Source organism: Talpa europaea, assembly GCF_964194135.1.
Source record: "Talpa europaea genome assembly, chromosome: 9".
Classification (NCBI taxonomy): domain Eukaryota; kingdom Metazoa; phylum Chordata; class Mammalia; order Eulipotyphla; family Talpidae; genus Talpa; species Talpa europaea.
This window is the reverse complement of record NC_140076.1, coordinates 33,516,690-33,544,142: the sequence shown is the minus strand read 5'-3', so window position 1 is coordinate 33,544,142 and position 27,453 is coordinate 33,516,690. Positions and strand designations below refer to the sequence as shown.

At 50.9% G+C, this 27,453-nt stretch overlaps 1 protein-coding gene across 2 annotated transcripts in view; it reads left to right on the top strand.

Moving 5' to 3' along the window:
• The window catches only part of GLIS1 (GLIS family zinc finger 1), a gene marked incomplete at both ends in the record, with an annotated part of 199,478 nt that overhangs the window by 115,774 nt on the left and 56,251 nt on the right, over positions 1–27,453 (top strand). For both annotated transcript variants that reach the window (XM_084241895.1, XM_084241894.1), the window contains 2 exons: positions 2,979–3,156; positions 5,995–6,880. In XM_084241895.1, coding sequence (XP_084098021.1) covers positions 2,979–3,156; positions 5,995–6,880 — 1,064 coding nt within the window. The remainder of the gene's footprint in view (positions 1–2,978; positions 3,157–5,994; positions 6,881–27,453) is intronic.

The following is a 27,453-nucleotide window of genomic DNA, read 5'->3' as shown; positions in this document are numbered from 1 at the left end:
ACCGTGGCGGTACCCACACATTTACGGTGGTGGCAGCATCTCTGGGACACAAGAGACAGCTTCTGGTTGAGTTTCCATCCTTTGAGACCTGGGACAGGGTCTGGCTTAGGCTCTGGGGGACCTGTGTTTGGCCCTCAACTCTGCCAGCAGTAGCCATGTGACCTTGGACAACCACTTGCCAGCTTATGTCCCTGAGCGATGGGGAGGACGATGCTTTTATCCAGAATGCTTGAGGACCACTCAGGACAGGGGCTAGAATAAGCTTGGACCCCCATCAGTGCCACACTGTGACCCTAGGGCCTCCTTCCTCCCACCCCCTCCCAAAGCCACTTGCTTATTTGTCGAGGAAAACCTCTAACTGTATCCATCAGAGAAGAAACCAACAGGCCCCTGTTGTTTGTCAAGTAATGACTGTTTCTTCCCATAGAGGTCATGGGTTGTCCTCTCAGCTCAGCCTCTTACTCCCCGTGTGACCTTGGCTTAACCACTGAACTCCAAGGCTCTGTGTGCTCCACTATCATTGGGGTGGCTTTTCCCACCTGGCAGAGTGTCACAAAGATTGAGGGGTAGGACTCACTGTGATGGTGTATTAGGACTTCCCGAAGCCTCCCCAGCACAGACTTCAGTGGAGTTACGAGATGGGATGCCTGTTTGGCGGGATGGGGGTTTCCACTTACTCATCGTTTGGTTGAGAGGCAGCAGAGTTTGGGCGATGAGGTCTGAGACCCTTGGGTTTGAATGGTGGTCCCTGGCCCATGAGCCCTAGTCAGAGGCACCTAACCTCCCAAACCTCAGCTTTTCTCATCTGGAAAGTGCTATATCATAGGCCTGCCTTGCAGGGATCAATGTGCCTGCGTGTATGGGAGGACTGATAAATGCTGGGCTCCCTGGTGCCTTTCTGGGGATCCGCCATCCATCGCTCCATACATCCACCTAAGTGAAGAAGCCAGTAAGTAACCCAGAGGCTTGAGGCTCCCACCAAGCCTGGTGGGTCCTTGAAGGAAGCTTAAAACTGCCTCCCCAACCCAAGGATTCTGGGAGAAAGACCCTGGCAGAGCGTGTGATGATTAAGTGCTCTCTGCTCCAAATGCTATTAATGGTCATAAAATTATCCACAGTTTTCTGAGGCCTAGTCCCGGGATTTGCCTCAATGGGACAATAAAATCGCATGCAGAAACGATTTGGAAAAGCAAAGACCGCCAAGCAGAGACGGAGTTAAACGAGCGGCAGCCTGCTCTCATTAACTCAGGCCGTTCACATTTGTTACCAGGGATTTCTTTTTAATTAAAAAACAACCAAGTTATTAAAAAATAAGCGTGTGAGGGGCTGGTCCTGCAGCAGCCAAAGCCAGCAGGAGTGAGTGTTCTTCACAGCAGGATTCAGGCCGGCTTGGTCTGGGAAGGGGGCGCTGAAGGCCGAGTCTGAGCAAATCCTCACTGGAGCCTTGGCCAGCAGGCTGGCCTGCTCCTGGGAACCTGAGACTCTTCTGAACCCCTCACCTTCCCTGGCACCTCGAGAGTGTTGCATTCTCGTCTGCACACTGTAAAGTGTGCAGAGTCTGTGGTAGTCGGGCTTCCTGCCTAGAGCCCTCAGACACGGCAGCTTAGCCTGAGTGGCTCTGGCATTGGATTGGGATAACCGGATAACCGTATGCTGAAGGTGCCGCCTGGGGGTGGGCTGGAATTGGGCCTGGGTGGCACCTCAAGAGTGGTTTGATTATGAAGAGGTCACTTTTGATTGCATTGTGACTTGGGGGCTTGGGTCTGACAGAACACAGACCCTGCCCAGCTGTGTGATCTTGGGTGACTGGTTTAACCTTTCTGAGCCTCTGTTTTCTCCTCTGTATGGTGGGGATAATAATACTTGACTTACCCAGAGGGAAGTGGAGAGGCTCCCTTGAGATGGGGTGCAAAGCTCCAGCCTTCCCAGGGCCTGCTCTTGTTCTTGTCCTCACAGTAAGGGGCTGGTTGCTCTGGTACCACCTCTTTTCTCATCTTCATGGTTTACCTTGCTCGGTGTGGACAGTACCTGGATAACACTTGAGCCGCTTATTAATGCTTTTTTGCATCTAGACGGCACCTTACCCTTTCCCAGTGAATGTTATTTTGCAATAAGAATAATTTCCACTTCTGGTGCACCTGCCGTGCTACGGGCTGCACGGTGGCACTCAACACCTCCCAACATCGCTGGGAAACTGGCGTGGCTATCTCCATTTTAGCAGGGGGCAGAGGGTCACCTCAGGGAAGGACATGTCCGAGTCATGGACTTGATTGGGGGCCATCGGGGCTCATACAGAGGCCCCAAGCCTGCGTCCTTTCCTCCTTAGCATAACTGTGCCAACTGACAGGGTGTAAGTTAATCTTCAATTAATCTTCAGAAAAACCCAGTCTCTGGACAGGACAGAGCTTGTGGTAGTCAGGCAGCATGGAGGATACAGAGTGTGAATGGCTGTTTCTGTGGTGTAACAGGACTTGGGAACTAGTGTAGATTGAGTTGGCAGTAACTGGGACAGATGCTGTTGAGTGAGCACCGACTTCTTGACACACACATGTCAGTGACGCCCCCATCGCCTGCTGGGCAGCTCAGCTCTAGCCCACCCACCTGAGCACATGCCTAGCATGTGTCAAAGGAGCACCAGGTGATTGACGTGGGGCTGATGGCCGGTGAGCTCCCAGAGACAGGAGCCCCTCGGTCTAGCTAGCAGAACCATGGGGGTGTCTGGTCCTCTGAGTGCTCAGCAAGTGTGTGATGGTCATTTGACCACTGAGCTCAGCGCCCACATCTCAGAATCGGGGTTATTACTGGGTCCGTGATGCTTAGGGGATTTAATGAGATATCTCCGGTACCTCAAATGCCACAGGGGTTTAGTTAGTGCTGGCTTGGGTGACTCTGTCCCACACTGGACCCAGACTGCCCTCTCCCTATACCCCTCTGCAGGCTGTTCCCACTCACTGTGTCTTCTGTGTTTCTCTGCCTAGTGAATGGGAGCTACGGCCATTGCACCTCCGGCTCAGAGAAGAGCCTGCTGGACCTGGACCTTGCTGAAGGCCCTGGTCCCACCTGCTGCCAAGGCCTGTTTCTCTCGTCGGGAACCCCACCGCCCCGGGGCCACCCCCCAGCCTGTGAGAGGCTGCTGCATTTCCCCCACCCTAGCAGGTATGTGCTTCATTCTCTCCCATGGGTGTCATCTGTGGACACTTCCTCCAGGCCAAGGCCTCAGGACCTCACCTCATGTGCTGGCTCATGGGACACACAGGAAGGCCCAGAGACTGCCAGAGCTCAGTAGTGCACCTTCTGCATGATGCTGCCTCATGGAAGACAAAGATGGTTTTATTGAGGTGCCTTTCCCCATTGCAGAAGTGGAGAATCAGTAAGTTCATGGAGAACAAGTGATTTCAGAAGAAGAGGATTCAGGGGTAGGATGGAGAAGGAAAACCCAGCTCAGAGTCCATAAGGTGTCAAACCCTGGGCTCCTCATAGAGTGGCTTCCTCCACCCTGGGCCATCTCCTGCCCCAGGAAGCCAGCACCCCCAGAACCCTGCCAGGTAGCCATTGTTCAGTGCTTGCACATTTCCAGTGTTGACCACCTGAACAGAGGTCCAGTCAGATCTGCCTCCTGTTGCTTCTCCTGCAGTCCCAGCTGCGCCTTTGTGTCCTCTGGTTCTCCAACCACAAACAGTCCTCTGTGCCCACCCACTCTGCCCAGGTCTCTCAGCCCACTGCCTGGGATTGCTGACCTGAGGCCTATTCACAAGATCCTAAACACTGGCCCAGTTGCCTCTTGCAGTTCATTCTGTTACCAGCCATTAATCAAGTGCCTGCTGTGTGCCAAGCTCTGTGATTGGTGCTGGGTGCCTTCGTGAAGGTAGCAGAGATTTCTTGATGGAGTTTACGTTCCAATGGGAGCTCCGCAGTGGGAAATATTAGTGAAAAAAAAGGATGTGCATTCTTCCATGTGGAATCAGTTTTCTTGAGAATTTAGATACCTTGTGACCTTCTTTGATGTTAGCGAGACTTCTGATTTTTAGGAGTGTATTAGTCTTCTAGGGTTGCTATCACAAAATACCACTGGGTGGCTTAAACAAAAACATTTATTTTTTCACAGCTCTGGAGGCTAGAAGTCCAAGATCAAGGTGTCAGCAGAGTTGATTTCTACTGAGGCCTCTCTTCTTGGCGGGCAGACACGGCCTTCTTGCTGTGGGCTCACGTGGTCTTCCCTCTGGGCACTGACCCTGAGGTCTTTTCCTCTTCTGATAAGGATACTAGTCCTACTTGGTTAGGGCCTCACCTTTATGATCTCATTTAATTTTAATTACTTCCCTTGCTTCCCTAAGACCATCTCTCCAGATAAGGTCAATTGGAGCACAGGGCTTCATACGTGAGTTTTGTTTACACAGTTTTCACACTGTGTAATCAGGAGCAAGCATCTTTTAAACTTCTAGCTGTGCATTGTTTATTCACAGTCCCATGCATTTATCTGCTGGCTTATTCACTAGGCTTTCCCAGCACTATCAGCTTCTCCAGTGAAATTCTTTCCAGCTCAGGATGGAAGCTATGCTAACTTAGAGAAAGCTAATAAACAAGTGGATGATAGATAGATAGATAGATAGATAGATAGGTACATAGATAGATAGATAGATAGATACATAGATACATAGATACATAGATAGATAGACCAGAAATCTCCTTTGTCATTTGGAGTGTCATGTTGACAATTTAGGCCATAGGAGAGCCTGTCCCCAGAACCCTACATTGGCATTAACCTGAGTTGCTGCTACCCCTGCTGCTGAGGTGTTTGATTTCATCTGACTTTCAGACACCCTAATTTTCCTAAAGAAAAAGAGGGCTCCCCAGACCCTGTCCCACACCTAGCTGGCTCCTGTGCCCTCTCCCTCTCACCAGGTTGCCTTGTATCTTGGGTCCCTTCCCCAATCATGTATCTTCACATCTTAGCCTTTGCAGCAGCTATGCTTTTCTTTTTGTAAAAAATAAACTCCATAAAGTCACAGTTTTCATAGCAGATCTTTAAGATTCCCAGAGCCTTCTGGCAATGCTGGGGCTGGTGTTTCCAGCCCTGGGGAAGGGTAAATGTTTGCTGTCTGCCTTGGAATCCAGGCTCCTGATTGCACCCAGTGACTGAGGCTGGGCAGCAGCGTTCTAGGAGGTAAGAGAGGTGTGCGGTGAATGAAGTTGAAACCTGGCCAAGTGTAGTGGAGAAATGCACAGAGGACTCCCCCCGCCCCCTAGTCTTTATCCAGGAAGTTCTTCAGGTGGGTTCCACACACCCAGGACAAGGGAGCCTGGGTTCTTCCCCTGAACCTTAGCTGGCTTGCAGCTCGTGAGTGTGGCCTTGTGCCCTCCTGGCTTCCCCTTATGTGTAGGGATGGGGTTGGGGCTGTGCTCCTGGCCTTTATTCTTCCCTGCCCATTCTTCTCCCCTGCACTTATGCCACAGCTGCAGGAAGCCAGAGGGGAGGGCTGGGGCTGCCGGGCCCCATGATGACCTCACAGCCCCGGCCCCAAAGAGCCTAGGATGGTGGCAGTAATGATGGCAGTAATGATGGCACCAGTGGCTCTGCCATCCTCTGCCCATCTGTCATTTCACTTGATCCTGGCAGCCCCTCTGAAGTAGAGAGCATTTATCCTTTCTACCTCACCAGTGAGGAGACTGAGGCTCAGATAGGGGTAGGTCTGAGGACACCTCGGGCATCCTACTCTGACTTTGGACACACAAGCAGCCTTCCTGTTCTCTTCTGAACTCCTGCTTCCTCCCAGCTCCCCACCTCTTCTTCTTCCTCCCCCACTTTCTCCGTACTTTTCCTCAATAGCCAGACCAGTGTCTCGTCTCACTCTTTCTTTGCTTCCAGCCCTCGTCCTTCTTCTCTTGCTATGAATTTCTCCATCTCTTGGTCCTGAGATCCCCGGTTCCCCTGCCTGGCCCCCCTCACTGTGGAGCACCCACCCTCTCATGGTCTCTCTGGTCACTGTCTTCCAGGTCGCCCAGATCCCAGGCCTCCTATGTGAACGGTGGCCTCCCGACCTCACAGCACATCAAGCAGGAGTCCCTGCCTGACTACCGGGCTATGACAGAAGCTCGCACGCCCCTGTCTGCCCACTGCCGGGCCCCGCCAGCTACCGGCTTGCACACAGACCTGGACCTCCCCAGCCGAGGCCTCGCCAACCCTGCACTTTCCTGCTACCTTCTGGGTGGTGAACCCAGTTCCAGCCTGGGCCCCCCGCCTGAGGCCCACCTTCCTGAGGGCAGCCTGAAGCGCTGCTGCCTCCTGGGCCTGCCCCCCACCTCCTCCACTGCCTCTTCACCCTGTGCCTCTGACGTCACGTCCATCGTCCGTTCCTCCCAGGCAGCTCTGGTCACCTGCGTAAATGGACTCCGGAGCCCCCCTCTGCCGGGAGACTTGGGGGGCCCTCCCAAGCGGACCCAGCCTGGCCCTTCATCCACTGAGAGCCATGAGGGCAGTTTGCAACTTGAAACCTGCCGTAAGGTGGGCTACCTGAAGCAGGAGCCGGCAGACGAGTTCTCAGAGCTCTTTGGGCCTCACCAGCAGGGCCTGCCGCCCCCATACCCCCTGTCTCAGTTGCCGGCTGGCCCAGGCCTTGGAGGCCTGGGACTGGGACTAGGCCTGGCAGGCAGGGTGGTGGCTGGGCGGCAGGCCTGCCGTTGGGTGGATTGCTGTGCAGCCTATGAGCAGCAGGAGGAGCTGGTGCGGCACATCGAGAAGAGCCACATTGACCAGCGCAAGGGTGAGGACTTCACCTGCTTCTGGGCAGGCTGCGTGCGCCGCTATAAGCCCTTCAACGCCCGCTACAAGCTGCTCATCCACATGAGGGTGCACTCGGGTGAGAAGCCCAACAAGTGCATGGTGAGTTCCTATGGCCGCCAGGCCAGCCCACCCAGCCCGACTGACCTGCAGAGGAACCCACCTCTCTGCCCCAGGAGAGGTCTACCTGGGACTTCTTACCTGGGGATTGGCTGAGATCCCCTGAGGTCGAGGGGGAGGGAATAGTGCTATGGTTGTTAAGATGGTCAGAGCCTCTGTCACAGGGAACCTTGCCAGAGGGCTCTTCATACTTGCCAGGTGCCCTGTCCCCCACCCCAAGGTCTACCCCATGACTTAGTGTTACACATACTCAATCAGGTAGTAACATGTGCTCTGAGGTCAAAGCAGGCTTGGGCAGATTTTTCTTTTATATGCAGATGCTCAGTGTCCCAACTGCTGATGGCCGAGTGAGTTGTAGGTCAACGTTGTCCTCCAGAGCTGGGCCTTCACCTGGCATCCTTCCCAGGGATGCTCCGTGCACCTCCTGGAGCAGCTTCAACCCACAGTCCTCCAAGAACTGGTCCTTAGAGGCACCTGGCCTGAGAGCTGTGGGTCCCCAGGGCAGTCTTTGGGGCAAGGCAAAGGGATAGCAGACAAGGCCCTGACTAGCACCTGTGGTGTTCTAGCAGGGGTTGAGACTAAGGTTTCCCAGGACACACACACACACACACACACACACACACACTCACACACCCAAGTTAAATGTAGGCATGAAGGGCTTCGTGCTTCTGACTGTTCACGTCTATGTTCTGTTGACTATGGTGGAAATCAGTATCAGAGGCTGGGAAAATAGTCTTTGTCTCTGCTATCCTCAGCCAAGCCACATGCCTGCTCCCCACAGCCCAGCCAGCCCACCAGGACAGCCACCTTGCCTGGGAGTGGAGAGGCTGGTAGAACCACCAAGGCCCAACTGTTGGCCCCACTGTTGGCTTTAGTGAGGCAGAGGAAGGAAGCAGTGTGTCTGGTCTGTAGGGCCGGTGTCAGAGCCAAGGTTGAGGCCCTCTACACCCGTGTGCCGTCGCTGTCCTGGGCCCACCTGGTGGCATGCTCAGTTGGGGAAGCAGTCGGAAGGGTGGGGGGCAGGCCGGAAACTTCAGCAGCCAGCAGTGTGAGTTCCAGCCTTCCTGCACCTGATGCTTGTCCCTGGAGCCTCATCTGCTTGAGGACCTGTGGGCTGGGCATCCAACTGGACCAGTTTCAAGGGTCTTGAGAATGATATGGACTTCATTTTATAGACCAGTGAGGGGCAGTAAACAACGTTTGAAAAGAATGGATGTGGTTTACGTGCTGGTGTGGAGGGGTGCGGCTGGACTGAGCAGGCTGAGAATTTGACTTTGTCATGTCTTTGGGCTGAAAGTATACTGGAGGGAAAGCTGGTGACTGGGCCAGTCCTGGGGACACCCGAGTTCACTCGGGGCTTCATGACATGCAGCTTGCTGAAAGGCATGCTCCTGCCTGGAGGGGGTCTGCCAACAGACATCGCAGGCATCGCAGGCCACTGCCTCTGTCTTTCTCTGATATGCTGTTGCTGATAGCTGCTGTGCCGTGGTTCTCCTCCAGGTCTGCTATCCTGGGGGTGAGCCCCCTTGTGTTTCGGGGGCCTATGGTGGAGGTTACATGGCCTTCTGTGTGGGATCACACAATCCCAGAGTCTGTGTTGGAGATTAGGAACCTTGAAGATGGTCTAGGCCTCCCCTGACCATTTTCCAGCTTGAGAAATAGAGGTCCAGTGAGTAGGGTATGATTAGCCCCCTCATTTTACACATGAGGAAACTGAGGTTCAGAGATTTTTATCATTTGCCCCAGGTCAGGTCACACAGCTAGTTAGAGCAACAACAATAATAGAATGTAATAAGCATAGAAATGATAACTATAAAAATAACTTGCCCAACCATCAGAGAAGAAGTTGAACCTACATTTTTCTAAATAGTGATGCTCTTGTTCTTATAGATGTTCTTCTGTTAAACTGGCTTTTCCCAGGTCTTAGGGCCAACCCTACTAATGCCATCATCTGGAGATGGTAGCGGAGATTTCCTCTGAGCCCCTCCCTACCTGCCAGGGGTGTGCTCCCCCTGCCCGTGATACTGGCCCAGTAGGTAACCCAGGGGAAGGGGTGAGCCCAAGTTTGCACCCAGAGAAATAAAATCTCCCTTCCCTGTAAAATTATTAATTTCTCATGACATGCCTCTGCTACCATGTGCTGTAATAGACAAAAGAATTTTGGACCCAGAGCCTCTGGAGAACAGGAAATAGATGAGACATTTTGATTGAAGAGTAAATGGCCCACTAAAATAGCAGTTAATCCTTTTATTATCTTTCCAGCAGCCCTTTCTATAGTTCTTTCATGAGGTAAGCCTTCCCCAGCCCAGCCAGCTCTCACACTCTGGTCCTCGCAGCTGGTTTACATTTAGCCAAGCTTCTGCATCAGGCAGGCCTCAAGGTGCCTTGAGGAGTCCACGGCCCTGTGTCCGGCTTCAGTTTCCAGACCAGGCTCAGGCCCGGGACTTGCCTGGACCAGGCAGACTGCACTGTTCATCCCCCACCCTCTCCTCTGCCCAGCTGCACCATTCAGAGGAAGCTCCCTAATCTCTGTGCAATGTCCTGTTTTGTTTCTTACATTGTCTGAGTTGCCTTAGCCTTATTAAATTTGGGGCTTCATCTGCATTATGATAGCAAGGTCACATCCAACCCAAATACTGCCGCCCTGCCTTGAACGCCTTCCCTTTGAGAAGGTTCAGGTCTCACTTTCTTCGGCTTGCTCTCCCAGATGGTTGGATTTTTGATTGTCTGAGTCTACAGAAATGAGCACACTGTGTAGTTCTCTTTTCTGCACATCAAGAAAAAGAGGCAGAGTGCAAAGGGAAAAGCTCTCATGACCTGAGGTTTTTGTAAAATCCCGCTTTGGTGAAGAGCTTTCCCGAAGCCGTGAGCACAGTGTGAAAGATGTATGTGAACAGGCACAGAGCCCGCGTCTGGAGCCACTTAGGCTTTCTGGACCGTCACACACCGAGTTGTGAAGGGGGTGAGAAGAGTACCCGACTTTTAGAATGGTTAAAAGAGATGACAGGGCCTCCCCTGTGGCGCAGTGGTTGAGCGCTGGGTTGCGAAGCTGCCCGCGGCCTCTGCGGCGCCGGTTCGATCCCCGGCTGCTCCCCGGCCACCGGAGGAGGGTCCCACATGGTGCGCAGACCTCTCCTGCCGCCCGCTGCTCCCCTCAGCAGTGTACTTCGGTCCTTCTGCCTGCTCTGCTCCCCGCTCTGGCTCTGGTGAATTCTCTCACCCTCCCGGCTTCTGACTGTACCCAGTGCATGTATAAACCAACCAAACAAACAAACAAATAGATAAATAAATAAGACATGCCTCTAGAAAATTAAAAAAAAAAAAAAAAAAAAAAAAAAAGAGATGACAAAGGGCAGTGCTTCTTAATTCACTTCTTCCCTCCTCACCTCCTTCATATTGATGATCCCAGAAGATTTATACAAGCCCCAGGAGTTAGGACTGGAGCACTTATGGCTAGTTGAGGAAATGAGGAAACTGAGGTGCAGATGAGCCTGGCAGTGGTGCAGCCTGGACGTGAGGTCACCTAGATCCTGTGGTCTCCACTGTCGGTGAGGTAGGCAGGGTGGCCGCACACGCTGCTGGCCCGGTGGTCACGTGTCTGCCAGCGTTGCAGAGTTCCTGTCCTGTGCCAGTGTCCGTGGGCTGAGGGGGAGCTGGCGTGCAGGCCACAGGGAGGAGCTCTAGTGCACATTCCGGCGATCCTGGTGGGAAGCCGGAGCCTCGAGCCTGGGCTTCCATCTGCCCAGTTTGCTCTGGCAGCTGCAGCCGTGCTGGCTACCTGTCCCCATCCCTTATGTCCCCGGTGCTATTTACCAATCTGTCTCTGGTGCCGCTGGACCTGGGACCGGGGAAATCTTTCCAACTGAAAGCTGGGCATTATTGACTTATGTACCAGCCCAGGAACTCAGAACACCAGCCACGGGGCTGGGTTGCCTAGCAGGGCCTGGCCCATCTTCCACATGGCCAGCCCCACCCAGATTTACTCCCATCAGCTGGGGACTCTGGCCTCCACTTTTTGCTTTACCCCAGGCCCCGCCCCCCTGAGAAACACAAACCTGGGAGCTCAGAGGGGTGGAGAGGTAAATGGAGATTCTGTTTATTGAGATGCAGAGATTATATATCCTGGCTCAGGGCTAGCCATTTCCTGTTCTGTCTTCAGGACACAACTTGAAGTCCCAGAGAAGCTAAGTCACTTCCCAAGGTCTCACAGTCTACCACATAACAGAGGACAGTTACAGCTGGGCTGTGAGTTGAGTCAGATCCTATGACTGGGGAGCTGGGATCATGCAAAGTCCTGAGGGTGACAAGAACTAACACATTCTGAGACTTGCTATGCTCAGCGGTGAATTACTTACCCACTTTACATAAGGTCCTGACATTCATGGACATGATGGCTTGCTCTGCACCACCTGGACAGCCTGCTGGGCCAGTCTGCAGGCCATGCTGCCCGCCTTTGTGCCCGGTGTCCTCTTGAGCAGAGACCCCTGTGCTTCTCAAATTAGTGGGAGGAGTCCCTGGGCATCTGCTATCCTAACCCCACCCACACCCCATCATGTCCTGAGAATAGCCTGTAAGTTGGGCATGTTTCTAAGCCAGCAGACGCCCCAACTCATCTCAACATCTCTGACTCATCCCTGGGAATTATCCCGGAGCCTGCAGGGTCTGAGCAAGTGGGTCTACCAGTTCATCCTCCTCATGTACTGAGAGGGGTTGGGAAAGACTGGCCCAGAATGGCGAGGGGTCCCGAACTGGAGAGGAGCAGCTTCCGTGGCCATGGAGTTTCCTGAAGGGGCTGGTAATTAAGAGATGGCGAAGGTTAGGCTTTCAAATGGAGAAAGACCCTCACCCAGGTGCAGGCTTGCCTGAATTCCTTGTGCTGGGAATGAGGGTGCTAGAGACAAAGATGGGACACTTTCTGGTTCAGTGGGAAGTACATATCAGTGTTTCCTGGGGTGTCTGGGGGGTGTATACCCTTTGATGCTTGGCCTGGCCTTGGAGGCAAAGGAGCTGAACCTGCTCTCTAGTCCAGACACTCTGCCTGGTGGCCATCTGACCTCCCTCCTCCTAGGCTCTCTGGGGTATCTGGACACTGTCCTCCAGGGCAGTTTCCTGTGAAAGCACTAGATTGGCGGGACCTGAAAAATGGCCGTGTCTGCCCCCTAGCTGGGTGGTTAATGTCTTCCTGCATGAGAGCCTTAACTTGAAACCTGATGTTGCTACCTATCAGGCTGTGATTATGTACAAGTGATGTCTGTAAGCCTATTTTCATACCTGTAAAGTGGAGGGAACATACTGTTGTGACTTCGATGAGGTTCTGTACGTGAGGTGCTTCTGCAGTGCCCTGCACATAGTAGGTGTTCAACAAACAATTCTGACTTTTCTGTATGGTTCACACTAGGGAAAGATAAAAAGGAAAATCCAAACGGACAGTGGCCATGTAATAGTGAATGTTCCCAAAGGAACAGAAAGGGCTGTTGTGAGTCCCAGCTCAGTGTGGACAGGCTCTCTGACCTTGGAGTACCGAGCCTCAGCTTCCTGAGTGTGAAATGGGATCATACCAGGAGCTCTGTGTTCAGTGGGGACTCAGTGGATGCTAATGCCCTTTCCCATCTGGAGTCTTGGGTTCTAGCCCCACAAATCTTGCTGGGACTGGGATGCCTTCCTCTCTTCTCGAGTTTCAAAAAGTCGTCATCAGGGTTCATAAGGAGAGGCTTCTAGGAAGCGCTGGTCTTGCCCCCTGCAGTCACTGTGCCAAGGGGAAAACTGAGAACAGGGTAGAAGTGATTCTCTGGGCAAGGGCAGAGGACTGAAGACAGGTGCAGTTGGAGATTCACCCCAGCTGTGCTGCTCATTATCTGTGCCCCCTTGAACAAGTCACTTCTCTCCTGAGTCTCAGTTTATGCATCTGTAAAATGGGTGCTCTGCTGTTCACCCCAGAAGAGTCTCTATTGGGACATTCTGCAAACTACAGTGCTCGGCAGAGGTGATCAGGTTGAGTGCCCTACCCCCAGAGCGGTGCTCCTGCTTGTAGCCGTGACTCCGAGTCCATGGCCACCCTCACAGGTATGTCCCTCCTAGGTAGGGTTTCCATCGGGGTTGTAATTGTTAGCCACATACTCTCCATATGCGCTTCCTGGCCTTTGGGCCTCTCTCCTTATAGCTCTCCTGAGCTGCCTCCTTCCCTGCTCCCAGGGAACCCCCTCACTCTCCAACCTCCTCACTCCACCCCTCCCATCCTACTCCCACACTTCCTCAGCCCCACCCCTCATCTCATCCCTGACACCCTGTCTTCCCATCTTCTTTAACTTCCAAGCCAGGGACTGGTGGCCCAGAATGGACCCGTGACTAAGCACGAAGGGTAACCACGAGGGTTCAGATCCTGCTCTGACCTTGTACTAGCTGCAGGACCTCTGGCAAGTCACGTGGCCTCTCAACCTCAGTCTCCTGTCTGTAAAGGGGAGAGTGTGTGAGAATTCGGTGAGATCATGTATACGGAGCACTTACCTCATGCCTGGTGAATGAATGCTCTGGGTTCTTGAAAGCAATGCTTTTAGGGGGCGAGTCATAAAACCCAAGCTCTCGCACAGATGAGAATTCCTGGGAGCACCAAACTTGAGGGTACAGGAATGCTGGCCAAGTTTTGTGAACTCAACACTGCTTTATGGAATATGAAAAAAATTAAGGAGGAAAAAAAACCCTTCTGAATCGAATTTAAAATAATAAAAGAAAAAAAAGCCTTTGAATTTAATGTAAGTGGAATTGAAATGATTCTCTTATTGGAATGAGACAGTCAGATAAAATCAACAGCGACTCTAAGAAAGTGTCCAGACCGTGTCTTTTTAAGAGGGACATCATGGAAATGGAAACATCACCACTGAGTGTTAATGGGCTCTGTCTCTGCAGGATGCAGACGGGCGGGCTCAGCTCCCTTCCTGGAGGGCTGCAGTGACAGATCTCAGCGCCCTGTTCTCATCCACTAATTGAGTGATGGGCCACACAACTCCTGTGGCCTTGGTCACCTCGGACACTCCCAGATACGAGGGAGACTCTGCTTATGCCTCTCCCTTAGGAGGGAGTCTTGATTCCCCTGCCTCCTGCCAACTTTTCAGGGGCTTTAATTGATGCCCACGCTGTACCAGGTTTGATGCTAGAAGCAGGGGCTGCAGTGTTAAATGAGGAGTGGCTGATGGTAAGAAAATTCACCAAGTGCCGCCCTTGCAGGGGGAGAAGGCTTCCTCCAGGAGGTGATGAGAGTTGGGTTTTGATGCATGGGTAGGAGCTTTCCAGGTGCAGACCACCAGGAAAGTCATTTCAGGGAAAGGAACAGCATGTGCAAGATTTTTGAGATGTGATGATCTAGACCTCAGGGTGAGCATTGGTATCCTCTTGTGTGTGGAATGATTGTGCAGGGGGGCTGACAGCAGAAATGGCAGTGGGACCTTACTGTGCCTCCAAGTCCTATATGGGGAACTTGGTAGACTCTACGCTGAAGGCAGTGGAGAGAGGCGTGGAAGAGTTCTGAGCGGGAGAGTGACAGTCTCAGCATTAACATTTTGAATGTCGGTTGGATGGTGGGTGGAATGGCAGTAGGCAGAAGAGGACACGATGGTCCAGGAGGGAGTCTCCTTCCCCAGGGCCACAGAGCAGCTGGGTCAGCTGTGCCCCAGGCCGCACAGCTTGGCAGTTAGCCAGGCTTAGGCACCTCGGGCTGGAGCAGCTCGGCCCAGCGAGCCACGCGGGGCACAGGGTCTGCGTGAGGTTGGGTAACAGAGCTCAGTCCCCCTTGGAAACGGCATCCAGCGCATTTACCAGTGGGAAATGGGAAAGGCATTTCCCATAATGTGGCTCCGTAAAGTTTGCACAACTGTTCTTTGTTTTCCGTCCATCCCCACAATAAATCTTCCTCCACTGCCAGGACTGGGGCCTCCGAGGTCTGTAAGTGATTAAGGCACCGACTCGCACAGTGCTGCCTCCTCACGATGCATTCTTCTGACGTGGGTAATGATAAAATGAAAGTCCTTCGCCGAGACTCTGTGGTCTTGCAAGTGGCAATTTCCAAATGGCTGGGAGGGAGCTGCCTGGAGGAGGGCAGCCTGCTCCTGCTCCTCCGTGTTCCCCTTAGTCTGTCCACTGGGGGCATGGAATACTGGGCTATGCATTTCTTGGGGATGGGATGATGGAATTGGAGGTTTCTGCAGGACTGTGCATTTGTGGAGGCAAGACTGGTCATGGGGTAAGGAGTGTATGTTCAACCCGTGTACCACCTATCATCACCCCTCACCCCTTTTTTAAAAAATCAGATCTAAAAAGCATAGGGTTTTCCAGCTGTAAGTGACATCTGCACTTTTCTGCACAATTTTAATGGTATTTCCTGTGCTCAGGGAAAGCACTGGACAGCGGCAGGGTCTCTGTTTTAGGGTGGGGTCACAGGAATCCACAGAACAGAAGCAACCTGGTCAGATGTCACTTCTGGGACTCCATTCCACCTCCTGTCCCTGGCTCCCTGCCACACCCCCATGAGTCTGTGTTCCAGAATCTGCTGAACCCCAAGTTTTGGAAGTCAGTTTGGCCTATGGCATGTTTCTAAGCAGGTTTAGTTGCCAGTGAACATGTTGTGATGGGAAGTGCAGAGTTTGACCCCAGAAGAAAACTGAGTTGCTATGCCTCAGATACTTTCTTCTGGAGGATACCGCTGCCATCCCCCGACTCCTTGCTCCCATTCTCCTCCCCAGGTATACAGAACAAGAGAAGGTGGCTTCTTAACACCACCAGTCCTGACGATGATTGATTGCCTTGTGTGTTAGGTGCAGAGGAAACTGGCTCATGCCAAGGGGCACACACACACAGGCCAACACTGCCTTCACTCTCTGCCACCCCACCCCCTTACTCCCTTCATGCACACAGGGCCACTGGGTGTTGGGGCCTCCAAACCTTCGTGTGTGAGGAGGACTTTGATTGTCCCTTAGGTCTCATGGCCCTGTTTCAGTCTAAGTAGAGACCGTGTGGGCCAGGGTTCTGAGCTCAGGTCCATACTTAAACTACCTTGTGACTCTGGGAAAGTCACCAGATCCCTTGGGGGCCTTCGTTTTCTCATCTATAAAAGGGAAGAACTGTACTCCAGGATTCCTAAGATCTTTTGAACTCAGACATTTGTAGGTCTTTTTCTCTGCTCCTGATATGGCTCCAGGGAAGAGGAGAGAGATGGAGGACAGGAAGGAGCAGGTGTTGGTCCCATGTTGAGTTCTCTGAAACCCTGCTCCTTCCACACACACTCCCTCCACACGCCTTTCTCACTGTGCTCCAGCCAGCTGACTCCTGGCTGTTCCTCAAACAAGCTAAGTTTGTTCCCGCCTTGGGCCTTTTGCATGGCTGTTCCTTTGACCACAATGCTCCTGTCTCAGGCCCAGCTCCATTCATTCAGACCTCCTCCAAGAGTGCTTCCCTGACTTCCTGTCTAACATACCACCTTCAGCCACTCTCTGCTCCTATGCCACCGCACAGTATGTGCTTGTTGGTGATCTGTTCCTTCCACTCAAACATAAGCTCTATGGAGCCTAGATCGTTTGATATTTTCTTCCCTCTAGCAGGTTCTAATGCCTGGAACCATCCCTGGCACATCGTGATCCCTGGCACATACCATGATCAACATCCATTTGCTAAATGAGTGTGATTGAATGTAAAAAGGGTACATCTGGCTCAGTGGGGTAAAAGATCTTAGAAATCCAAGCTCAATCTCATCTTCCATTTTATAGATGAGAAAACTGAGGCCCCAAAGGGCTCTGATGACTTTCCCTGAACCATACTCAGTGATGTAAAAGCTGGGAGGGCCCGGGTTGAGAATCAGGAGTCTTGTCCTATAAAATAAGGGATTTTGCAACAACCCCAGAGTTGTGGTGAGGCTTGCATGGGCTCCTGCCCAAGAGACATTTCTGGGTCAGGCTAGATGGTAGTGCCGGTACACAGTAGGTCTCAGCATGCCAGTTTGTGCCTCTCCCTCCACCCCTCAGCCGGATTTCCTTCCCTCCTTAATCTGCACCTCCTTAATCTGCACTATTGGGGTAAAGGAGAGGCTGCAGCACAGTTTACAAGCTCATGGAATGCCAGATCCAGACAAGAGCCTGGAGATCTCTGGCTCAGTCCTGTTTACGAGTCTGGAAACTGAGGCCCAGAGAAGAGTTGTTCTTGTTCAGGTTCCCACGCTGTTTCTGGGCTTTGGAAAGGAATTCACAATCAAGTCCTCACATAGTAGATGTGGGTGATTTGCTGTTGCTGCTGCAGCTGTTTATCATTAATTCAGCCTTCACAGGTCCTCTCTTTATGACCATGGGCCCAGAGATAGGGCAAGAGTACAATTTTGCATTAATTGATGGCAAAAGGCTAATACAGCCAAAAATGCAGTGAGGGAAATGATTATCCAAAAACAGCTACTCTAAAGTGTGAGGAAGACAAGTGGTATTTGTGAGGCATGTGCTCTTTTCCAGATACCAGATGAAGCCCTTTGTCCACGTTTTCTCAGTGAATCTTTTGATGTTGGCATTGCTATCCCATTTTATGGGTAAAGAGACTGAGGTTCAGAAAAGTAAAGTGCTGGGCTTCCAGCCTCTGGCCTCCCACTGCGCCAGGACACCCTCTTGGTTAATGTGGATTTTCTGTGATCCAGCATGAGCTAATACCTCCCTGTTTCCATTGAGCACATGCCAGAGGATGGCTGACAAGGCATCTTAGTTACTGCCACTCCTCAAAAGCAGTCATATTATTTGGGCATTTCATGGATTTGGAGCTGATCCCTCCACTCAACCTGCACCAGGGAGGTTTTGCTATTTCTTTTCTTTTTTTTTTTTTTTTAAAGATTTATTTATTTATTCATTCAAGCACTGGGTACAGTCAGAAGCGCGGGGAGGGTGAGAGAATTCACCAGAGCCAGAGTGGAGAACAGGTAGACTGACGAAATACACTGCTGAGGGGAGCAGCGGGCGGCAGGAGAGGTCTGCGCGCCATGTGGGACCCTCCTCCGGTGGCCGGGGAGCAGCCGGGGATCGAACCGGCGCTGCAGAGGCTGCGGGCAGCTTCGCAACCCAGCGCTCAACCGCTGCGCCACCGGGGAGGCCCAGGTTTTGCTATTTCAAGAATAGGCACCCCGAGTGACCACGTCCTTGAGCTCCTTCCTGGGCTCCTGTGTGCTTGAAGAGAGTGGGCCTCACAGGTTAGTGGGGTCAGTTGCTGCTTGAAGGGCCGCACCGAGCTGCCTGGAGCTTGGCCCTGAGAAAGAGTGAGGGAACCAGGTCAGAATGGTTGTGGTCAGGTCGTGACCACATCCATGGCAGAGAGAGAGGGGCAGGGAGAGAATGTGGGGAGGCCCCAAGGCCAGTGAGAGGAAAGGCAGCTCCGCCTGCAGTAACCACTCCTCAGGAAGATCTGGACCCTGCCTTCAAGGCTCCTACGATCCAATTCTGGAATCCAGGTTCTGTGTCCAAGGTCTTGCCTGATTCCTCATTCACCGTGACCTTGACTGGATAAGCTACTTCTTGTTCAGTTTCCTTTATCTGTTTAGTGAGGATAATAATGCTGCTTTCTCTCCCCTGCTCTACTTTCAGTCCGTCTGCCTGTTCTGCTTCCTGCTCTGTCTCTGGTGAACCCTCTCACCCTCCTGTGACTCTGGCCTGTACCCCAGCTCTTATATAAATAAAAAATTAAAAAAAAAAAATGCTGCTTTATCTCCCTGGAGTTGCTTACTGCCCTGTTCCCCTTGTTCCCCTTGTCATCCTCATGACAACCCCGTGTCTTTGGGGCCACCTTCCCAGTGAGGACCGTAGAGAGGCAAGGTCACACAGCAGGTCGACACTGATGTCTGGGGTCACTCAGGGGGTCAGCACTGGCGCCCAGGCCAGGCTGTCCCCTGGCTGCACCCGTCCTCAGTTCTGGTGCCGCTTGTGCCGGCTACGATGGTGTTTCTCAGCCTAGGCCTGCTCCTGCTGCTGCCTCATGAGCCAGGAGAAGATGAGGTGTGGTCCTGAGGTGTGAGGACCTTGGGGCCTGCTGCCCACAGTCAACACCTCCGTCAGGGAGTTCACGGCTCGTGCCTTCAAAGCGCCAGCCCTTTAATTGTCTCCACATTGTGAACCCAAGAAGATTTGTCCTGACAACGGGATGGTGAAATCAGCCAGTGGATCCCCTCCCACGGGCGGGCAGTGTTTCAACCTTCCAGGAGCTGTCTGAGGGGCTTGCTGCAGGGTATAAATTAATTTCACCTGGCAAGGCCCTACTTCCCCCCTGGAACGTTCTTGAAAGTGTTCCGTTTGGATCCTATCTGAGGGGGAAGCTTGTAGTGGGCCCAGGCCCCTGGAAGCTGTGCAGGTGGGAAGTAAGGGTGCCTTGTACTCACTGTTAAGATGAGAGTAAAGTGATCAGGGCCTTATCGTGACATTTGCTTACCCTATCACTTAGCCTTCTTCCCCTTTCTCCATAAAAAATATTAAAGCTTGTGTTTTAATGGCATTGGTGGGAAGACATATTAATTTTATGTATTAAGACATTTTCTTTGGCCTGAAAGTGCCTCTTTAAATTAAATTAAATTTAAATGTTTTCTTGGGTCCCTAAAAGAATTGTGGACTCTAAGCCCTTGTGCCTGCTGGGCCTAGTGGAAAAGGCAGCCCCAAAGTGAGGTCCGCGGAGGCAGGGCATGCTCAAGGTACAGTCCATGGCTGGCCTCGTCCCTTCCCTTTCCTAGACTTCAGTTTTGTCCTCTGTGTGTAGGGATAAATGAAGGAAACACCAGAAAAGCCTGAGATGTTCTAGTCTGTACTTTACTGCTCTAGCCATTTTATTTATCTTTGAATTTCTTGCATTCCATTAAGAATCCCTGGATATTTACAATAAAAGATCTATATGTAATTAAACGTATAGATTAGAGAAAAAAATGACATAAATACATGCAAAAAAACCTAGGCTTGTTTAGTTACTGACATTGAACCCTGTGTTTTCCTGGAGCTTCCTGGAAGCCAAGGCAAAGAAGGCAGCTTGTTGAATAGCAGGATTCTTACTGTTAGGAGAGGAAGCAGAGCAGTCGGCTTACGAGTTGGGCCAGTTTTGTCTGGATGTCAAATCCTTATGAGGGTCACATGAGCTGATGGTTGGAGAGAGGCTGTACAAATGACCAATGCTAATATGTGGTCACTAACAAGATAACAGACCTTGTTTTCACAAATAAGTCTTAATGTTCCTTGAGAAAAGCCAAGGGCAGGTAAATACTAGCCTGAGTCCTGTGGTGTGTGGTGTGCTTTCTGTCCACCCAGACTTAGAGCTAGCCATCATTATTCCCTTTTAGCAGGTGCGGAAACTAAAACTCAGAAGTTGAGTAACTGGCCCTGGTCACCCAGTGGGAGCTGAAGTCTATGGCAAGTGGCCTCTCTCTGCAGACTTCACAGTTCATGCTATTACTTGCAGCAGATTCAGTTCCTTCCTCGAGGAGCTAATTGAATCCTAGTGGACGCAATGCGTTTTAAAATGAAGAGGCCAACACAGTGTAGTTGGATTTTGAGGGGTCTTCATGGCAGTGGGAGCCTAGGAGCAGGAACAGCTGTAACCCTAGGCCTAGGGTGGGGAGAGATGGAAGATCATCATGGAGGAAGAGAGGGGACATCCCAGAAGGAGGCACTGGCATGAGCATGGAGGTGAACTAGCTAGTGAAGCTTGATCAGGTGGCGCGAAGGAGAGAAATGACTGCCTGCCAGGTTTGTCACCTACAAGCTGCAGAAACCAGCCCTGGCCATAATGAACCCTGCATCCCCCTCCCTCCTCCATCCCACAGGATTTATTGGCAGGTCCTTATGATCACAAACCATCTGTTTAAAGAAAGAGGAGCCGACTTTGAAGACAGGCAGGATCCTGGGTTCCCTAGGAGCCCAGAAGTAGGGAGCCTGTACCCCTCCAGAGACAGACAGCTCTCTGGACACCATGGTGTGATACTCAGCCTCTGTGGTCTTGCTCCAGGGCCAAAGCTGTAGCAGGGCAGCCCCACAGGCCAGACCTGTCTCAGATCCTCCCTGATGGAGGGAAAGAGGTCCTCCCCAGCCACACCTTCACTTCCCACGCTGAGGGATTCTTTAATATGGAGGAAACTGAATAGCCAATAAAACCAGCACATTGGTCAGCTACAGAAACAATTGGACCTGAGAGAGACTCAAGAGGAATAGTGAGCAGAAGCGATGGGGAAACTGTTAACTTGTGGGGGGAGAAGAGGAGCCCAGGTTGGCACTCTGCTCTCCAGCCTGGGGTCATTGAGGATGGGGAAGAAGGATGAGTTGGTTAGGGGCATATTGAGTAAGGAGGTGCCAGCCAAGAAGACCTAGTCAATGGGAGGCCTCCTTGTTCTGCCAGGATAAAGGCAGGTTATTACAAAGTCCTGTGCACCTGTAGCATGCCCAGTACCCCGGGCTGGTGCCTGAGCAGCTCTGTGTGTTGTGGGTGACACTCACTCATTGCATGTGCTGCTTTTGTGCCTTGCTTTGTGCCGAGGATTGGTCATGTGAGGAGTCCTGCCCTGGAGGATAAGCTGGGGCACAGACTTGTGACCCAGGTTACAAAACATGTGATGAAAATAAATGGAAACCAGAGGAACAGGTAGTGGGGGGCGGGGGTTGCTTCTGGTGGAAGTGAGGGAAGAGTTCCCCAGGAGCGAGAGGATGAAAAGGATGTCTGAAGAAGAGAGAACCGCATAAGAAGCAGCCTGGAGTGAGTGACTGAACAGAGAGAGATGGAGAAGTGACGAAGAAGTGAGCAGGACCGGAGTGGAGCACCTTGGGTGTCGGACGGGGGGACTCAAGCTTTGTCTGCAGAGCTGGGAAGACCTTCAGAGGGGCTGAAGTCGAGGGGTGTGCGATAGGTGTGAGCGCAGATGGGTATGTGCCCCTGTGCCGTGTGAGGGCCAGTGTGCACACAGGCGCGACAGGGCATGAACTAAAACCTTTGTCCTGCTCTCGTAAACTCACAGGTAATAAGTTAATTCTAGGGCCTTTTCCAGGAACATAGTTAGTGTTAGTGTCTTTGGTTGCACTTTCCCAGGGTTTAATAAGCTTTTTCTCTGGATTTATACAGGCTGCTGGAGAGTACTGCACTCAAAAGCACTTTTCCAACTTGGCCTAAGAATCCTCTGTGCTGGGCCAGGGTGTCCCGTGAGGGCCCCGAGGAGATGTCAGGTCCAGACAGGGCTGCCTGCTCTGCCCCCATGTGATTGCATTGTTTGTTTAGAGGCTCCCTCTGAAGGAGCCTGAGTTTTAAGCCAGGTGGGTGTCCCTCTTCCAACAGGCCTGTGGGCAGACCCTAGCTGAACTCAGCCCTCCTCCCCAACTCTTAAGCCCATTTCCGTGCAGACACCGTGGCTAGACCAGGATCACAGTGCCTCCTGTTCATTGTACAGCTGGAACCAGGAATGTGTCTTGGACTCGAGGGCCAAGTGGGGTGCTTCTTTACCCCTCCCGGGGACCGGAAAACATCAGGGTCTCATGAATCTCCATCAGATGGAGGGTGGGAGAGTTTTCTCCCCCAGAACTCTTTCCCCAGGGCGGACTGTGCTGTGTGATGTTGGGAAAGTTCCTTTGCCTCTTTGGAGGCTCCGTTTCCTCATCTGTGCAATGCTGTTTTGGGGTGTTCCACAATGAACAGACCCGGGGAGGAAGAAATATGTTCAGGTGGTCGCTCAGGGGAGACTGGGAGGGAGGGTCTGCTTCCAGGGCAGGAACAGAGCCTGCCTTCCAGGGTGAGAAAGAGCTCATTCGGGGATTCAGCATCCTTCACTGAGGACTGCGCGTCCCGCAGTGTGTGAAGTGCTGGAGCAGAAGTGACTGGGACCTGGAAGGAAGACAGGCTGATTGGGGAGGTTACAGGGGAAGCTGACCAAAGGCCGGTGACATAGGGGGAAACTGAGGCTCAGGGCTATGCTTGACCAGGGCCTCATGGAGAATGACCTCAAAGGAACTCAGAGCCAGGACCCCAGAGGTAGAGGTCAGAAATGGGATTGGTGAGTGGGAGAGGCTTGTCCCCAGTCACAGAGTCCTGCTGTCTGGAGCGCCTGGAGTGGGCTGGGGAGGAGGGGCAGGAGAGGGTAACCGACAGGCCCTTGTTAGCACAAGCTAACTGGCCTGCAGCAATTGCTGCTCTTAATTGTCATTGTCTTGCAATTTGTGCAACAATTTCTATGGCATGAAATGGAGCCGAGATTATGCCCTGGATGTCTGTTTACACTGTTTGTGAAAAAGGCCCTCCAGATGCCAGGCTGGCTGAGCGACCAAGGGGAGACCTGTGGTGTCCGGCTTTAGACTGAGCTGCCTGCGAGGCGTGCATTTAGAGTAATCCAGGCCATCTTCTAGGAAAGCGCAGAGCGCTCCTCTCCTGAAGGTCTCTGACTCTGGTTCCCTGATTCCTGGAGCTCCCAAGTGCTCTGACAGCCTGTGTTTTTATGTGTTTGCACATCTTTGGGTGCCCATCACCCGGTCTGTGTCTGCTTGGTGGTGTGTGTGCACGCCTGTTAGTTTCTGGGGGCACATTTGTATGGCCCAGGTGTCATGTGTGCTTCTGTGGGTGTGTAGGTTTGTGAGTGTGACTGTGTTCATCTGACTGTTCCCATATCTCTTTGTGTGTTCATACAACACATGTCTGGGGTGTGGGCTCCGAGGTAGGCATCTTCCCTGCAGGCCAGGATGGCCGGAGGATGTACCAGTGAGCAGGGCAGGCTGGACTGGGTCCTGGAGAGTGGGTACTCATGAGAGCAAAGAGGGTTTCTATTCCCCACAGTCCTTCCCCATTCTCAAAACTCAGAGGAAGGAAGCTGTCAGGAAGCATCTTCTGCTCAGCACCATGAAGAACCTTCCTAATGAAGGGAAGGGGTGAGGTTCCCATCCTCCAAGTGTGGAAGCAGAGGCTAGCCTGTTACTTAGCAATTTAGTTCAACAAACATTCCCTGAAGATTCTGGACCCCGGGACACAGATATTATTCAGGCTACATTATAGGACCCACCAACTATTGATGATAACCCTGGAGACTGGGTCCGCAGGAATAATAGCTAAAAGTGACATAGCCATTACTGCGCTAGGCACTGTTCTAAGCACTTATGCATTTGAGCTGAGTGTTACTGAGCTGGGGTCCCTGCAACAAAGAGCAGCACAGCTCAGAGTGGACACTGCAGCTCCTGGTTAGGGGGACTTGAGCTTCCAGCCCTCTCCTCTTGCCCCAGCTCCAGGCATAGGTGCCAGTGAGGGCCAGGAAGAGGCTCAATTCTGTCCCCAGAGCTCACATGAATCCAAGAGGTGCCGATGCCATCCCTCCTGTTCCCTGCCAGCTGTCCTCTGAGAGTCCTTAGCACCAGGCCAGGTTATTAATCACCAGGGCCTGAGGCCTCTGCAGTGCTGGCTGAGGACTTTAATCCACTAGGCTTGTAAATGTCCGCTTGGCCTCATGGGGCTCTTGGCCATGGTACTACCTGGTGTAGTTGTTCCTCTGCAAGGCTGGAGAGGGTTACCCTGCTGCAACTCACAGGGGTCTGGGGCCACCAGATGGAGCGGGCAGCTGGCATCAGAGAAGGAGCACTGGACTGAAGGTGGGGTGACCTGGGTGCCTGTCCTGCCACTATGTTTATCATTATTAATTGTAATATTAATAATAAAAAGTCAAACATTTGCCTAGTGTCGCATCCATGCCAGATACTGTGCTAAGTTAGGATTGGCTTCCACTATGAAACTTAAGGAAGAGAAGAGACATGGTACAAGCAACCCCCAAGGAAGGGGCGACACTAGGATCTGAACCAGCTCCATTTAGCCCCCGGAACCCTTTCGTGTTTCATTAAGAGAAATTATATTTGGCACATTCAAAACAATACATGCAGATATCTGTAAAGAATAAAGCGTAGCAAAATGAACATCCATGAATTTCTGGAACTTCTGTTCATTTTCTGTTAAGCATTCTCTGCTTTGCGCACACATACATCCTGAAACAATGGATTGTTTAGTCTTGCTTGGTTTAAAATTTATAAAAATCGTATCCTATTGAATATGGCCATTGAAATTTGTGTGTAGCTAAACTCATTCATTTTCATTACTATATAATATTACATTATGTGAATAATCCAAACAGTAATCGTTCTCTTGCTGGACATTTGGGTGGTTTCCATTTTTAGCTAGCTCATAGTGCGGCTGTGAATATTCTCTGTGTCTCTTTTTGGACGTGGGAAAGACTTTTACTAGAATGTGCACTTAGAAACAGATCTGCTAGGTCAGGGAATGTAAGAGAAGTGTCACATTGTCTTCAAAGGTGGTGATGCCAAGGTGCTCTTCTACCTGTAGTCTAAGGAAGTTCTTTTGTTCCACATCCTCACACATCACGTAGCTTTGTCAGAGATGGGAGATGGCATCTCGTTGTGTCTTTAGCTGATGACTAAGGAGGTTGAATGTCGTTTCTTAGTTTCTAGGCCATTCGTGATTCCTCTTTTGTGAAATACCCTTTCATGTTCTTTTGCCCTTTTTTTTAAAAAAAGATTTATTTATTTATACAAGAACTGGGGTACCAGCCAGATGCGCGGGAGGGTGAGAGGATTCACCAGATACAGAGCAGGGAACAGAACAGGCAGACTGATGAAATACATTGCTGAGGGGAGCAGTGGGCAAGACAGGAGAGGTCTGCTTCACCATGTGGGAATCTCCCTGGCCAGCTGGGATCAAACTGGTGCTGCAGAGGTTGCGGACAGCTTCATAGCACGGCGCTCAACAGCCTGCGCCACCAGGGAGGCCCACTCTTGCCCATTTTTCTATTGGTTTGTTGTCTTTTCTGACTGGCTTATAGAAAATTTAGATGTTTTCTGCCATTTCCTCTTTCTTAGTGGTAGTGTGCTTGAATAGAAGCTCTTAGTTTCAATGAGTTGAACTTAACATTCTTTCCTTTCCTTCTATTTTTTTCTGTCTAAGAAATCTACCTCTACCTTGATATCATAAATAAATCCCCTTGTATCGTGAGAACTTATTTTAGTTTTTTTTAAAGTTTTATTTATTTTTATAAGCACTGGGTACAGTCAGAAGCGTGGACGGGTGAGAGGATGCACCAGAGCCAGAGCGGGGAACAGAACAGGTAGACCGACAAAATACACTGCTGAGGGGAGCAGCAGGCGCGGCAGGAGAGGTCTGCGCGCCATGTGGGACCCTCGCCGGCTGCCAGGGATCGAACCAGTGCTGCAGAGGCTGCAGGCAGCTTTGCAGCCCAGCACTCAACCACTGTGCCACCAGGGGAGGCCCTTATTTCAGTTTTTAAGGTTTTACTCCCATGTACATTTTTAATCTATTGGTATTAGTTGGAGTGAATGAAGTGGAATGGGGGCCTAATTTAAACTTTTTTCTATCTCTATCACCAGGACCATTCACTGAATTGTCTATTCTTTTCCCAGTGACTAGCAGCCCAACTGATCATATATCAGGTATCTGTAGGAGTCTATTTCCAGATGTTTCTCTTCCATAAGTCAATGCACCAGTATCAGGCTGCCTTAATTTCAAGCATTTTATGAGAAGTCATTGCTAATATCTAATAGGAAAGTCTACACTCCTACTCCCTCCCCAGTCTTTTTAAGTGTCCCTTGGGACTTTGCTCTTCATATATATTTTAGAACCAACTTAAAATTTTCATGAAAAGCTCTTGAGATTTTTATTGTAATTTTATTTACTCTATAGGTCAATTTGGAGAAATAGGTCTTTTTTTGACACATTAATTCTTCTTGTCTATAAACGAGGTCTTCATTAGTGATTTTCTACAAGATTTTGTTTCTCCATGTATTACATATATTTCTTTTAGAGATTTACTCATAGATTTCTTTTGGGTTTTGTTGCTAATGTGAATTATATCACTTTTTAAATTACCTTTTTTGTTTATTCCTGGTGAATAGAAATTATTTTCTTTGTAGTTATTTTATATCCAGACATCTCAACAAATAAATACCTTGTTATTCCTATGAGTTTTAATGTAGATTTTTGAGATTTCTGTATAGACTCATATATGTGGACAATGGCTTTATTTCTTCCTTCTCAATCTTTATACTTTTTCTTTTACTTTGAAAATAAACAATGACAATGTATATCCCATCTTGCTCCTGATTTTAAATGCTTCTGACTTTTCACTATTTAATAATGCTTCCTATAGAATTTTTGTAGATGCCTTCTATCAGATGAAAGGCATTCCCATTTTAAAAACCAAATTTTATTTTTTGAGTAGGTTAGGGTCACGCAAATTTGAGTGGAAAGTACAGAATTCTCAGATATTCTCTGCCCCCACACATATACAACATCCTCCACTATCAACATCCTGGACTAGGGTGATGGATTTACTATCAGTGAACTCACACTGACACATTGTTATCACTGATTCCATAGTCTACAGTAGGGTTTCCTCTTGGTGGTGTACTTTTGGGGTTTTGACAAATGTGTAATGACATGCATCTACTATTGTGCTACCATACAGAATCATCTCACTACCTTGGAAATTCTGTGCTCTGCCAATTCATCTCTCTCCCACTTTCAACTCTAGG